General features: G+C 29.8%; 1 protein-coding gene across 1 annotated transcript in view; it reads right to left on the bottom strand.

Moving 5' to 3' along the window:
• The window catches only part of LOC107439547 (acetylcholine receptor subunit alpha-like 1), a 205,349-nt gene that overhangs the window by 41,060 nt on the left and 148,208 nt on the right, over positions 1-16,081 (bottom strand). Inside the window, exons 4-6 of the mRNA XM_016052181.3 lie at positions 7,938-8,118; positions 2,238-2,725; positions 490-632 (exon numbers count right to left, since the gene is read on the bottom strand). Of these exons, the coding sequence (XP_015907667.1) occupies positions 490-632; positions 2,238-2,725; positions 7,938-8,118 (812 nt within the window). The remainder of the gene's footprint in view (positions 1-489; positions 633-2,237; positions 2,726-7,937; positions 8,119-16,081) is intronic.

The raw sequence follows: 16,081 nt of genomic DNA, 5'->3' as shown, positions 1-16,081 counted from the left end.
AAAAATTCCTCATCTTACATTTGATTTGTTAAGGAAATGTCAACATAAAGACGCGCCATTTTTAGTGGTCCAATCCAATCCAGTGCTCTTGCAACATCATATAGCTGTTTTCTTTTCAAGAACGAACGTTCTCCTTATTTATCGAAACATGTCACGAAGTCTAGGATTCCAGTAAGACTTCGAAACTGTAACCTTTTTCTTTTTAATAATTCAGTGCTATATATCGTAAAAGACTGCTCAGAATTAAATTTGTGTTTGAAGTGTTTAACTTCTAAAAAAGCTTTTAAATTGTTTTGAAAGCATATTTGTATAATTTGATAATGAAATAAAACGGAACGATTTGGATGATTACTTGAATCCTATACCGCAGGAGTCTTTTCTCACCTTGCAACGGATTATAAGTGATATCGCATAATATCAAGCATAATTGGAATGTGTATAAACTTTGTTTGGTGGTAAAAAATTGAAATACACTAATAAATAAAGTACCTGGAAGCTTAGATTTGTTTTTCTTGGAAGATTGTTCTTTTTTCTTTTTCATATTATTCCTTTGAGTATAATGATCCGTGTATTGGGGTGACTTCATCAACAAAACTTTTGGCAAGATGTAAATAAACAGATGACGTACCCATCTAAATACAGAACATTTTCATTAAAAACACACATAGTTTTAGCACAGCAGTTTAAGTTAAATGTATTTCTTGGTCGATACATTTTGCATTACTAAATACTTTAAATGCACACCTTGAACATTTTTTTTAAGAAATTGAGAAGCTGAGTTCACCAAACACTGTGATTTCTTCTCATTCATTTTGATTTTTTTTCTTTAAAAAATGATAATTATTGAAATTTTATGTTCGCCCATTTTTTATTGGGGAAATTGTAAAAAAAAATGAATGATTACTTGGAATAGAAAAATAAACAACTGTGCTTTAGAAAAATAAACTTCTATGGGAATAATGAATGAGTGATACGATAAGAAGTTATAAGAAAAAAGTAATTTTAATTATTAATAATGTATAATGGTAACTTTACTTTGCGAAATAGTTCAAAATAATAATGGCTCTTATGTCTCTTAAGTCTTATTTTTAAAATTTCCGATAGAATGTTACGATTTTTATCTGACGACATTAGTATTTCTTTTAGTTTTTTTTTTCCAATTTTATTTGTTCCCTTTCTGTTTTTTAGCTAATTTTATTTGTTTTTGCTATTTTTGGACATCAACTAAGGCTCGAGCTTATAAAATAAAAATTTCGATAGAGATAATATTTTTCACAACAATTTATAAAAAATAATTATTTGAAGCAAACAAGAAGCGAGAAAAGCATTTAAGGTGGCAATAATTTTTAAACAAATTATATTCACTTTTTAAAAAAAATAAAAGATCTCGAGTTAAATAAAAACTGACCCTTTCAGCATATCGAATTCCACTCTGTATTTGCATTCCGGTGGCTCGAATGATATTTTTTTAGCATAAGTTTAATAATTCTGGGATTAATAATCGAATCTCTCTCTCTCTCTCTTAAACTTTAAATATTTAATAGTTAATGGAGGTGAAACAAAAGTTCTCACGCGATATAGCGTTCTCTTAAAGAAGATAATGAATTTTATTTAACATTAATTTATAGAACAATTTCGTTTAACTCTCTAACGGACGGACTGAGAGCCATCTGGCATACAAAAACCCCTCAATCCAAACGCCAAGAAGTTCACATTTCCAGTAAATAAATACAGAATATGTAAATAGATAAAACAGAATATGTACATAGATGTAAATATATAAAAGAGATACAAAAATGGGAAGAGATTCAAAAAAAGAGATACAAAAGTTATCAAACAAAAAGAAGAAGAAAAAACTATTAATATCAAATATTCTGGCTATGACTTAATTACTAAAAAAGTCACTGAAATTTAATATAACCCAGTAAGCGATACATATTTATAGTTAGAGCAATAAAGTAGCGTAAAAAATTGATTCTGAACAGATTTTGATATTCGATTAAAAGGAGATAGTGAATAAATGAGTTATTCTATTGGATTAAAACGTTAGCCGTTACATTGATTAAGGAAAGAATAAAATAATTTATATTCGCTTTTAATAAATATGATACAAATTAAATAATTGGTTTAATTTAATCATTACAGGATTGAGAATTATGTTACGCCTATTATGACATCACAGTCTGCAATATCTATCAGACAGAAAATTTAGCAATACAGGCAGCCAATATGCTTACTTTGGCATCTTATGAAAAGACGGTGATCTGAAATGTACGTTCAGGACAGCCACTGCAAAGACCACACTTAATGTGACTAGAATCATGGTGAAGAGGAGATACTTTCCGAGCAAAGGCATGGCCAGAGACGTTGATGGAACTATCTCGGCCAAGACCAGAAAGAAGAACGTCAGAGACAGCAAGATAGAGATAGACAAGCTGACTTTCTCGCCACTCTCGGAAGGAAGGTAGAAGACTACGACAGATAGGCCAGAGATACCGACACAAGGAATGATGAGATTGACAGTATAGAAGAGGGGTTTGCGACGAAGAGTCATGTTGAAGGTGATGTCTGGGTAAGGTTCCATGCAGCAGGAGTAATACTTCTCGTTTCTGGTGGCAGGGGCAGCCATAATGTCCCATTCGACGCTTAGGTAAAATTCACTAAGGTCGACCCCTTGTGGTACTTGGGAGGAATTGGCTATCTCATGAAGGTGTTTTAAGTCCACCTGTGGAAGAAAAAAGTGCAATTTATTATAAAGACGAGTTTTTGATGAGTTTCATCTTTCTAGTCTCCAGGGCAAAAATAAGAAAATTTCTAACCTTTGATAAACAGAATTTTAAATTATTACTATCTTATTTATATCTTTGCATAAGACCTCATTTTCGAACTGTATTTTTTCTTAATTTTCACAATTTCTGACTTATTACAAGAATTAAGTGCTTTAATGACTTAAATTTTGTTCACTCGCCTTGTCTGAAATAATAACCAAATGGTAAACCACTTATCCTCTATGGCAGTGTTCCCCAACCATTTTATCACCACGGACCTGTCAACGTTTGATAATGTTACCGCGGCAAGCTAGGGGGGAGGGGGCATTGATTGTTTATATTTTAGATGTATTTTGATTTATCAATTTAATTTAATTGTATTTAGATAAAGTACAGTTACACCAAAAAATAAGTATAAAGTGATTTAACATTTTAACTTACATGAACGTTAAATCAATGAAAACCCTGAGCTTGTTTCTTTGCAATGAGACGGTTCCATCTGGGGGTAATCGGAGACAATGATACATTACAAGCATTAAAAAATTTATGTCACTACCTTCGGGGGCACCCTTTTTTGTAAATAAATAAAATTTTAATGGAACACAAATATTTCTAATTTGGGGTATAAACCTAGGTATTTAAATTCAGTTTGAATGAAATGGGCAGCCCGGCACCATTTGATCCACAGACCGGTACTGGTTCGTGGACCGGGGGTTGGGGAACACTGCTCTATGGTGCTTGCGTAGGGTTTGAATAACTCATTATTATCTATTTTATTTTAAATATAAGGGAGAATTTTTGTACTACTAAATTTGTTTTCATAAATACACTTTAAAACTTTAGATTTTATTTTTGAAAGAAATATTAGTAAATATGTTTTGGTTTAATCTGTGTATTTTCTACGTTGCTTCTGTTTAGCGTCTGTATGAGTGCAATTCGGCTTATATCTTTCATAAAAATAAAAATTGATCAAATTTATTTTGAAGCTGATGCAATTTTACCTTCAAAATAAGATTATAGATAGAAATGCATACGATCATTCAATTCACTGACAGCCGAAACATACGAGTCACAAACTTTCCCATTCCAATCATGTTCAGAATTATCATCTCAACAAAAAATATTTCTTTAAAATGCTGCGTACCATTAACAATCTTAAAATAGGAACTGCCTTTTTGGAAGCTTCAAAAAAAACTTTATATAATAAGATGAAATAAAAAAGTACATCTTCAAAAAGACAAACAACAAAAACCTATTTCTTATAAAACAAACGTGACTCTTTTCCAAGACCTCCTTTCACCGACTCGTTACCCACTGCCCATCACGTTCGCTCAATAAACTAACTGGAGAGACAGCTCTGAAGAGTAAAGAATACGCTCTTGGGCTTGTGGGTCTTGGCGAACATCTTCTACGTGTCCAGCGCCAAAGATTCCAGTCACGAGAACTTGTTTCTGCACCAAAGAGTCAGAATTCTCAAAGAAGGAAAGATGCATAAATCCCCTTCAGTGTATATATCCATGCATTGCTTTTGCTGTTGCTTGAATTCAGAGAAAGATTTCAGCTTTTTCCAGGAAAAAAAAAGGAATCGGAAACAACTACTGACGTTCGAGCGAACAGCGGAATTTGAAACGAAGCTGATGAGAAGAGCCTGGGAGAGTTTTTAATAACTCTCGATGACACGAGCTGAATCTTTAAGCAGTGAAATCATTAAAAATGGTGGAGCTCTCATCAACTGGGGTATGAAGGCTGTAATTTATGAACGAAAATAAACAGGATTCTCTTCTTTATTGCCGTCTTAAGATATAAAAATAATGGAACAGAACTCTTCACGAAATTTCTTTTGTTGATTATCTTATCACTAGTTTCTAAAAATAACTCATAAAGGATACAAATGAGAAGTTTGTAATGGAACAATGAAGAACCACAAGAAAAAAGAGAAATTGTTTTGCAGAGTTGGAAAAAAAAATCCGGAAAAAAAATCAAGTGCATATACTGCAGAAAATTCCAGAGCAAATTACTGAAAAAAGTAACATCACTCAAGAGTGTCAGTACTTTTTACCGTAAAATCCATTTTTACCCATCCATTTTTATGTTACGGAGTAAAACAATCCGAAATACCTTTATTTTTACAGTTATAATTACTATAAAATCACTGAATAATTCTAACTAAATAAGTAATACTGTAAAAACTACGGTATAATATTTTACTGTAAAATGGATTTTACGAATGATGCACCCAAACGTCTAGTATTTCATACCGCAATTTGATCCATAATCTTTAACAGTATATTTGTATTAAAAGAAGCACTAGGGAAAAATTACATTATATACTGATATGGGAGAGAAATAATTATCAATAGCTCGGAATGTATGACAATCAGCTCAACTTCGAAGAATAAAATAAAAAGGTGATGAATCAGAATTTTAACGCTTTCCTCAACACTTTTTGAGAATCATCATATTACAATTTTCTACTAATAACTGAGGGTTGTTAAGAATAAGGAGCATGTTTCAAAATAATGAGAAGCTGATAGAAAAATAGAAACTATTTTTCAAAGATTTGAGAAAAAAAATATTTTCCAAAACCACACATTAATTATCAAATAGAAATAAAGATTTGAAAAAAGAAATGTAGAAAACTAGCCAAACACATGTTGACGTGCCATATGCTGAAAGATAATACAGCATTTTACATTTTTAATTTCATTTTCATTCAGTAAGTAGGAAAATTATTAGAAATGTAATTAATCATAACAGTTTCAAAGAAAGTGCGACGTCTTTCATTTAATTAAAAAAGATAATTACACTCTTTGAAGCTATTGTATTTCAAACTAAAAAAAAAAAATCTCAGTTTTTTTTGTGTGGAAAAAGTAGAAAGAAAATCTGAATACAGAATTTAGAAATAATTAATTCTGACAAAGTAAATAGGAAAAACCAAATTAAAAATCCCTCCTTATACTCGTCGCTATTTGTCCTTTATTATTATGACAATAAAATATCAAGGCATATTTATGTCACAATTAACCTCCTAGTTGCCATGAACAATTCGTATGTAAAAAAGGCAATAAAGGGCGAAAATAAATATAACAGATTTGCTTCATAAAAATTCCCTTGCTCATTTAATGGGCGCAACAAAAATACTAAATTATGCATTCTGTTTAGAAAGTCAAGAAATACAGAACAATGCGACTGTGACTTTGGTTGGGCGAGTTTATTTTAAAATATTGCCCACGAAGGGGTGATAAAAAAGGAACTTTTGTCACTAACTTGTAGCCCTTTTTCGTTTACTACCGCCAAATACTTGAGTTTATATCCCCCCACCTTTTAATCTGTTTGCAACGTCACTTGCAGGATGCACTCCAACCATGTTTAGTAAAGTGATAAATTTCATGAGAAAAAAGTTTTTCCAAGAAGTGTTCTTCTCTGAATTTGAAATTAGATCTAATTATTTCAGTTGCTTTACATAAAAATATTGTTCGTGAAGAGCTATTTTTTAATATTTCAAGCATATTTTTTTATTGTTAAATTCTTTTCAGTAATATTTTAAATAATATCCAGCTTAATAACAAAGAAGAGAAAAGAATTAAATTTGGTAAAATTTTATTTATTCTTATGTAATGCTTATTAAATAAAGTATTGTTTTGTTATAAATAACCAACAAAATAATGAAAAGGAAAAAAAGGTCGTTATTTATTTCAAAGTTAAAGAATTCATTCGCAGTTTGAGCTACAGCCATTTTTTACCACATTATTAATTAGTTATTGAAAAGTTCAGAAATGCATTTCACCACTTTAATTAATATTATTAAATAGTTGAGAATAAAATATTATAATTGGAAAACCAAACAAGCAAGAAATTAAAAAATTTGTTTATAGAATTTTTAACATTTAGCAAACAATTGAGAATCGAAACAAATTGGCGTTTAAAAATAAACTATTGATGAGTGCTATATCTAGATAGTGCGTATTTTTTAATCTTTGAGATTCACCAAAACATACTTTTGAATTATACTAAGTTTTCGAAAAAGTGAAAAGTTAGTGAAAAAGCTTTACACCAGTAAACCATAATACGCGGACAAAAAAAATCAAACTTAGGCTAACTGCAAAGTACCCTCCTCACAGTACTCTGTAAAAAATTCTAGATCACGTTACGGTAAAAAGTACCGGTACTCAGGTTATCGGCATTTTTTACCGTAAAATCCATTTTTATTGAAACATGTTAAGGAAAAAAAATCTGTTATACCATAATTTTTATAGTAATAATTAACGTAAAATCACTGAATCAACAGAAATTAAATAAATATTACTGTGAAATTTACGGTATAATACCTTACTGTAAAATGGATTTTACAGATGATGCACGCAAAGTGTCGATACTTTATACCTTAATTTGATCCGGAATTTTTAGCAATATAAATAATGTGTGCTTACAAACCAAATATCAAACGTAAAACCACAAATGTATTAACATGATTCTGAGTTCAAGCATACGTAAGAGATACCATGCTCGCAAAATCCATTTAACTCTTTTTCTCGCAAAATCCATTTAACTCTTTTTATCTCTTAATGCTTTGCTTATTAGCTTCTATCTATGGGAATGCACAGGGAATTAAATATCATAAATATACCAAAACGAAACAATACTTAATGCGCATTAGAGAGTTTCGGACAACTAAGCTAATATGAAGCATACAGAACTAAAATCTTCCCTTTAAATTGAAAAAGAAACTCAAATCCACAGAGATATTAAGATGATTGCGAGATCTATCGTACGTAAGAGAAGCCATGTTCATAAATCCCACTTAACTTTGTTCATCTGTTGATGTAACGTATGAAACTTTTATGTATGGGAATGCACAAGGGATTGACCTTGCAGGTTTCCTATCATCCTAATAAACATTAAATACAGCACATCATCAATATTCCAAAGCAAATCTATACTTATTGCATATTGGAGAATTTCGGACAACTAAGCTAATATAAATCATATAGGATCAAAGATTTTCACTTTGCATGAAAAAAAAAAACTGAAAAACCACAGTGGTATTAAGATGATTGCGAGATCTAGCTTTACCTATAAGAGTTCACAAAACCCACTTTACTCTTTTTATCTGTTGATATAACACATGTAACTTTTATCTGTGAGAATGCACATGGGGATAAAGCTTACATGATATCCATCATATGTCCAAGATCCGAACTTCATGAGACAGCTTTGCCTGTCGAAAGGAAAGTAGAGGACGTCTATTTGGCAAGAGCTCTTGTAAATGGCTGGGGGATTCCACACGACACGTCCTGTGCTGTGAATGATGGCTTTCGTCATGATGGTCACTTCGTAGTTGCCGTCCGCACTGAAATAGCCATAGAAAAAGAAAAGATTCTGACGTTAATATAGAATTGATGAAAAGGATTAAAGTGACCTGGCATGGATAGCAATAAATGCTATTGTCGTTTATCGGCTAATTCTTTTATTTGTATTTATTAATTATCACAAAATAATTAAATGTTGACACACAGTGAAAGAATGATAGCACGTTTTTTAACATAGTAATTAAAGCAGGAAAAATATAGTTAATTTAGGGAGGTAGTTAAATATATGTAAGCAAACCAAGATTAAAGATATCTTAAAAACGCTATTTTCATATTTGTATATATGTGTTAGCATATCTTACTTTTTGCTGTCTAAACATAAAACATGGATTAAAATATTATAGCCTTTTTTCATCTTTTGATAATAATGCTTTTGAACGGAGACAACTGGTAATTTTGAAGCTAGGCATAGTTTTTTTACATTTTCTTCAGATTTCTTTCCTTTAAAAACTCATTTTAATAAGTAGTTTTTCAATTAATGAATACTGTTAGAGCTATTTTCATTCAAACGCATTTTTTAATTTTACTTTTTGAAGGTTTTTAATGACCAGTAATAAAGAATAATATTTTTTTGAATAATATTTTTTTCAAAAACGGCAAATGAAAAATGAAATTTTTGTTCTTTCAGAAAATGATATTGTGAGTTAATGCTTACTTTGGTGGAGTGATTTCTCATTAATTGTTTACTATAGTTTTTGCATACTTATAGAGTTATCTTATAATTGAAAAGTATTAAAAAACAGAATCCAAGCTGCAAACATTTAACTTCTCAAAGCTTGGTAAAATTTATGTTTAAATAAAATAATAATAAATGTGTAATTCAGTTTGCATTCCAGATTTTGTACTTGTAATTAATAAATATACTTGACATATGCTGTGAGGTATTGAATTGAATGCACTGATACGAACTTTCCTAGTCCCCTCGACACTTTTGATTTAAAATTACGTTTTAAATCAAGGATACAGGAGAAATTGTTTAACTTTAATGATAGTTTTAATACCTTATTAACCTTAAATTGATCAATATCAAGTAATGTTAGCATATCCAAATGAGGATAGTGTATGCTTTTTGCTGTGTATAAACAAAGTATAACAACGTGAATAAAACACAAATTTTTCATGTTGTTTTGCTTTATTCAGCTGTTAGTATACCTTGTCTAATGTCTAAATTATATGCCATATCGCCACAAGTTATGTCCAGTTTCTATTTACTTAGAAATATAACTTTGATCCATTTAATTACACGAAATAAAGTTTGCTAAGTCTCAGAATCTTTTAGGTATATTCTTAAGAGATATAACCTCTATTTTTTTGCATTAAAACATGGAAACCAAAAATTCCTGACCCTAGTTCAATATAATTTAGTTTTGCAGAGTTAACTTTGCAATAAAGAGTGCAATAAGAGCTTAACAATGAAGTGAACTTTACTTAACAATGAAGTTAAATCTTGATGATCATTAAGCCTTCATTAAATTTATAATGAGAACTTCGGTCTACTGCAATTTCAAATGAGAGAAATGTAGAATCACATAACTCTGTAAATATCTTATTTGAAACAGGATGCGATTAGAATGCGAATTCTAAAGAATATAAGTGAGGTATTTCAAATTTTAACTTTTTATCGATCATTTGGGAAATGGAATCGCAAACAGTGGAAATTATTCAAGCCATGTCATTGAAACTTAATTCTAACTATGCATTTGAAATGCTGCAGTTCATTTTAGTTCAATAAAAAAATCTTTTGTGTTACCCTACATGACATACTCTGAAATGGTAACCTGGTTCTAGATCATATTGAATCAGTTTATCCAAATTTTTTTTGTTCCTTGGATTCTTTTATTTTTTTGCCTTAAAATTTTATTTGGAATGCATTTATAGACATAATGCTTTCACACATTTGCAGGCGTTAATGATAGTTTGATATCCTACCAACCTTTGACTAATTAATATCAAATTGTATAAATTTTTGTGTTGTAAATAAACTATATGTCATATCGGCAAAAAATATATTGCATGAAACATGCAATAAAAGTACATATCTATTTAGAAAACAGCTTTTTATCCATTAAATTCCGTAAAATAAAGTTTATAAATGCCATAGAATACTTCAGACTTAGCCAAGTGATATTCCCAGGAGATATGACCTCTGGTTTTATAGAGCATTGAAACAAAAAAGAAAAAGAAAACTTCCTAACACTAGTTCAATAAAATTTACTTTTGCAGATCACTAAGCCTTCATTAAACTTTTAAAAGAAACTTCTGTCTGCTGTGATTTCAAATGGGAGAAAACTAGAATCACATAACTAGATAGATATTTTTCCGAATACCTTATTTAGAATTGGATGCGAACAGAATGCGAATTCAAAAGAATATATCTGTGATATATCTTCTTTATCTTTTTATAGATCTTCTGGGAAATGGAACCACAAACAGTGGGGGTATTTCAAGCTATGTCCTTGCGGCTATAGAAACCTAATTCCATCTCTGCACATGAAATTCTACCGTTTCTTTCTTTATTTCGCTTTTTTCACTTAAAAAATCTTACAGAAATGTTCATAGTTTTTATTTTATTCTATCCTAGCTTTTAACGTTATTCTTTTTTTCCAGTATTTGTCTTTCAACAAAGTGCTGGACAAAATAAACAGAAAAAAGTCTATATAACGAAGGAACAAAAACATTTTTCGATGATTGAAATCCTTTTTTTTTATTTTTAACTTTAACAATTTCTTAAAATAAGTTGTTGATCAGTAAGAAACTTTGAAAAAAATGTTCTTTGTCGGAGATGCAGTCATTAAAGAAAATCTTTACATCAAAATTTATTTCAAAGACTCGTTTACATTTTAAAAAAAAATTATTATTCTGTTCACTGTCACAATGTGCAATAAACGTAGAAGTGTGTTCAAATTTCTTCATAGCATCTAAAATGCTGCGATATTCAGTTTTTCACATGAAGCAAAACATTTCAGTTTGTATGGAGATGAACAAAATAAATGATATCGAATTAGTCTATTTCATACTTAAATGACAGTGACCAGTTGATCTCCAATCAACTGCAAATTAGTGAAACAAGAGTGGAAGAGTTTTTTTCGACTACATTTCTTTTATCCAAATCCATCAAAACTGATTAATATTTTATGAAATACAACTGCATTTAAATATGTGAACATCACTTTAAAATTAAATAACTAAACTTTAAAGCGATGCCTGAAAGACAATTCTGAAAGACTGTACTCTTTCATGATTACACAGTGAAGTATTTAAGAGTAAAGTATCATTCAAAGTTTGGCTCATTTTCAAAATAATGTTTTCGGATAGTGATTTCAACTTTTTTTTAATTACGTCTATTGACTACAAAGTGATCGAGCTTCTTTCGGCGGAACCTCGACATTATTTAGAAGAAAAAAAGTTTCGTTAGCAGCTGTGTATATGCTAATAAGAAAGATTACTAATTATTAAAAAATATTTAATGTGAAGAAGGAAATATGTAGTATTATGAGTTTGTTCTTGATGTATACATATGCTGAAAATAAATAAAATAGCTAAAATGTGGTTCTCATTATAGAACTGTTATAAACATTGAGAATTGTTATCATAAAAACGTAAATCTTTATTCTTATTTAGTTATTTTATTTTGAATAGAAATTGATGGGAAATATTTATACTAATACTTTTTCACAAATGTATATTTTCATAATTTAATCAATATATTGTTATGAAAAAAAATATTTTTCTAATTTTGCTAATTTTGTTTTTATAGGCATTTTGCATAAATTGATTCATATGAAAAACCTAAATATTAAATAAATTATGGATTATTATTAGGATGTAATTATAATTATTACTAGTTAAAAAATCTTAACTTTTGAGGCCTCAAATTTAGCTTCCGATTATATTGTGTCAACTTTAGACGTAATAGGTTTACCTAGTTACTATTGCAACATTATATTCAAACTTGCTCCTTTTTTTAATTCTTGGTTGATTTTTGGATACTATAAAAACGCATCAAATATTTTTCTATGAAATTTAGAAAAACTCATTGAATATATATCTAGTTAGACTATTTATAGAAACTGTGCGAATATTGCTTTAAAATTTTACATTTAAATTTTATACTCATAATATATATTACATGCGTTGATGCCTTTTACATTAAATTAGTATTAAAAGAAAATATTACTTGTTGAAAATTAAATATTACTTTATTTATCGTTTATTAATTGTGTGACTAAAGTGACTAAATGTCCTTAGAGATAGCACTAAACACATATCAATATTTTTATTTTAAATCTTTAAATTTTGGAAAATAAAAATTAAAAATGCAATAATAAAAAAATTATATTAAATAGGGTTGATAAATATATATTACAAGTTAATACCTTTAAATAAGGTATAAAAAATAATAATTTACAGGAAAATATCAATATAAATTTATTAATTTTGCTCTAACAGGCCAATGACATCTATATATTTTCTTTGGACGCCAAAGATTATTACACGTGATTTTTCTCTACAATGAATATGTATGAATATGTATCAAAAGATTTTCATATATAGTTAGAAGAAGAAATGTGTTAGAAAAAAGTTGTAATTTTAAGATGGGCCTTGTTTTTATTTAAATATTTCGTATAAGATCAAGTATGCAATATTTAATGTCTAATTTGAGCTACCAAACATCACCGATTTAGACTAAAATTCATTAAAATTTTAACTATCTTATTTTATTTTATCTCTTGAAAAGAATTTGCGTTTAAAAAAAATACTTATTTTTTAATTATTTAATTCTTAACATTATGTCATTGATTTTATTTTACTAATATTTGAAAAAAAAGCTTTTTAAACATGAAATCTTAGAAAGCATGTTCTCAGAATATTTAATCTGTTACACAGTAAAAAATGGATACTCAAAATTCATACGATTTTCTTCTTTATAAAAGAAACCGATTCCTCTCGGGGAGAAGTTTCAAATTGAGGAAATTAGTACCATCATTATTTGTGGATGATTGTGGATTCATTTATTGATGCGAATTTCATCAGAAAAGCTAGTGTTTCGTTAGGGTTAATGTAGCATATACTGGTTAGAAACATTATATGCTGCCTTAACACTACAAGGAAACAACATAATTTTGGCAATAAAAACCAAAATATACAGTATTTAAACCACTCATTTGATAATTTTTCAGTTCACACGGTAATGGTTTACAGGAAATTCTAGTTTCGAAAATTATATTTCTTATTACCTCATATTTGGTAAAAATGCAAAACTAAAAAGTAAATTCAACGAAAAAAATTTTTTTACACCATGTTCTAAGGTACCATGATAAAATTAAAAAATATTATCACATTTACCAAATTTTATAACGTATCATAAAACCATATTTTATTGTTAATTTTACTAAAATCATTAACCGGAATCATTTACCGGAAATTCTAGTTTCTAAAATTATAGTTCTTATTACCTCATATTTAGTAAAAATACAAAACTGAAAGGTAAATTCAACGAAATAAATTTTTTTATGCCATGTTCTAAGGTAATAAAATTAATAAATATGATCACATTTACCAAATTTTATCATCTACCAATAAACCATATTTTATTGTTAATTTTACCAAAATCATTACCAAAGCGCAATGTAAAAAACTATCGAGTTTTTTGGTGTTCCCATAGAGCCAGAAACGCGTTGAATTTTACCATATTCTGGTACTTTTGACTATGACTGTTTTCTCAGTCTAATGCTTTAACACAGCTGATTAGAAAACACAGCAAAAAATAAAAAGAATACCAGGATAAGACTAAAATTTGAACTGCTCGACAAGTAATTACACTAACCTTTATACCATCCCGCCACACGCTGGAACCGGTTTTAACCCCGTCAGGACCGACAGAATGACAAAAAAGCTCTTCCCCAGGTCCGCATACTTCAAGAGTGTACGTACTAATACGAGATGTAATGTTTTTTGTTTTTTTCTTTTTAATGGTGGGCACTTGAGGATTGTCCCATTGGCCACAGGAATGCCAGAACTGCTACTCTTTTCTCGTTACCCAGTGGGCACCTGTGGTGAAGCCACGGCGGTGGAGCAGCGTCGCCCACGTCGCGCAACCACAAACTCGTTTATAGGGCTGGTCACATTGACACAAAGGAGAAAGGACATAGAACACAGAGAGAGAGAAAGAAACATCCATTTGCTGAGCGGGATTCGAACCCGCGGCTAAAGGCTCCGCAGTCAGACACGCTAACCACTCGGCCACCTGGTCGGCCGAGATGTAATGTGAGAGTATCGTATTGAAATCACATCCGTGTGATCTTGAGACACCAAAGTCAGAAGGGCTCGTTTTATATATGATGCCGTGGGGTAAAAGAGAATCGCGTGATCACGTTTACGTGATCACGGCTCTGAAGAGTTAATAAAATTAAAAAAAATGGTTGAAAATCTCTTAAAATTCAATGAGAAGACACATGAGTGAGGAAGCAATTTTGTCAAATATCTGAATTTTTGCATTTCAATAAAAATCCCGAGGTCAAAAACAACGAAATGCAAATCAAAAATTTCTAAGTATGTGAGAGATGTTAATGAGAATTTTATTTCTAAGAGTGTAGCTTAAATATTCCGATAAATGAAATTAAAGATGAAAATTGTCAACACAACTAATAGATTTTTTTTAACCCGGTAAAAAAATTAATAAGTCTTAAGTTTTAAAAATGTTAGATTTTAAATAGCAAACATAAAACTCAATTCAGCTGGATGAAAGTAAAAATATATTTACTTTTAAGAGATTTCTTCCCGAAGGCGTTCACTTAAATTTTCAGAAACATTTTGAGAAATGTTTATTTAACCTTATCGCCGAATAATCCTTTTCCATTTTCTTACATCGGTTAATTCTTCAATAAAGTAAATAAATGAAGCGAAAAATCAGAAAATAGAAGTAATTTTTACAGAACTGAAAATTCAATTGTTTTTAAAAACATATTTATATTTTATGAGATATATTTTCTGTAGAATGTTTTGTATTTTCTATTTGGCGACTGAGCTTTAAGCTTATTTACATTTTCAGCATCACGGTGCAAAAGAGGGCTCATCAGCTAAATTGAGCCTTTGAACTAAAAAGCATTCAACCATGTACTTAACAAGGTAAGCGAAAATTTTGTTACGTTGAAATAAGCTGAGTTCAAAGATAAGATAAAGCGTTTCATAAATGGTCCATATAGGGCCATTAAATCGATAGTTTTAAGTACCAAAAAACAGATTTTACGGATAAAGAGAAAGGCTAAATATTTTGTTTTGCTGCTGACTCCATTCGATTTTAAAAGCCTGGAGTATTTTGAAAGATGCTGCGATAATTGCGTTATGTATTTGTTTTTATATTCTATTAAGCGCAATTTCAAAAGGGTTCTTTTCGTGAAATATATATTTAACATTTGTTTTATTAGGGGTATCATCTTTGAAACATCGAGGTAGAAATGTTCGTTCGAAGTATTTATTTTTAATAAAAGTAAGTCAAATTTAGTAAATTACTATCTTCGTTTGTTTGAAGATATGAATTTTGTCAAAATCACTGGGCTTAATTAAGCAAATCAATTAACACTATCAGTTAGAAAATTAAGTATACCATGTTAACAAAAAAGAGTGAGTACTAAGTTACTGTCAGGTATCGAACCCGCGGAATCTGATTTGCAAGCAAACCTATAACACTTGTGCAAAGCTTGCACAAATTTTAAAGAACTGAGTTCAAAGACAAGATAGAACGTGTCATAAATGTTCAATATCAGGCCATTAAACTGTTAGTTTTAAGTATCAAAAAATGATATGCAATTAAAGAAGAAGGCTAAATGTTTTGTGCTCCTTCTGACTACATTTTATTTTAAAAGCCTGGATTTTCGGGTATCGAACCTGTGAGACCTGATTCCCAAAGCACGTGTACGATGCTCACTTAACACAATCTTGTAC

This window comes from Parasteatoda tepidariorum, chromosome 3, assembly GCF_043381705.1.
Source record: "Parasteatoda tepidariorum isolate YZ-2023 chromosome 3, CAS_Ptep_4.0, whole genome shotgun sequence".
NCBI classification, from domain to species: Eukaryota; Metazoa; Arthropoda; class Arachnida; order Araneae; family Theridiidae; genus Parasteatoda; species Parasteatoda tepidariorum.
The sequence above is the reverse complement of the archived record's forward strand: the minus strand, read 5'-3'. Positions and strand labels throughout refer to the sequence as shown.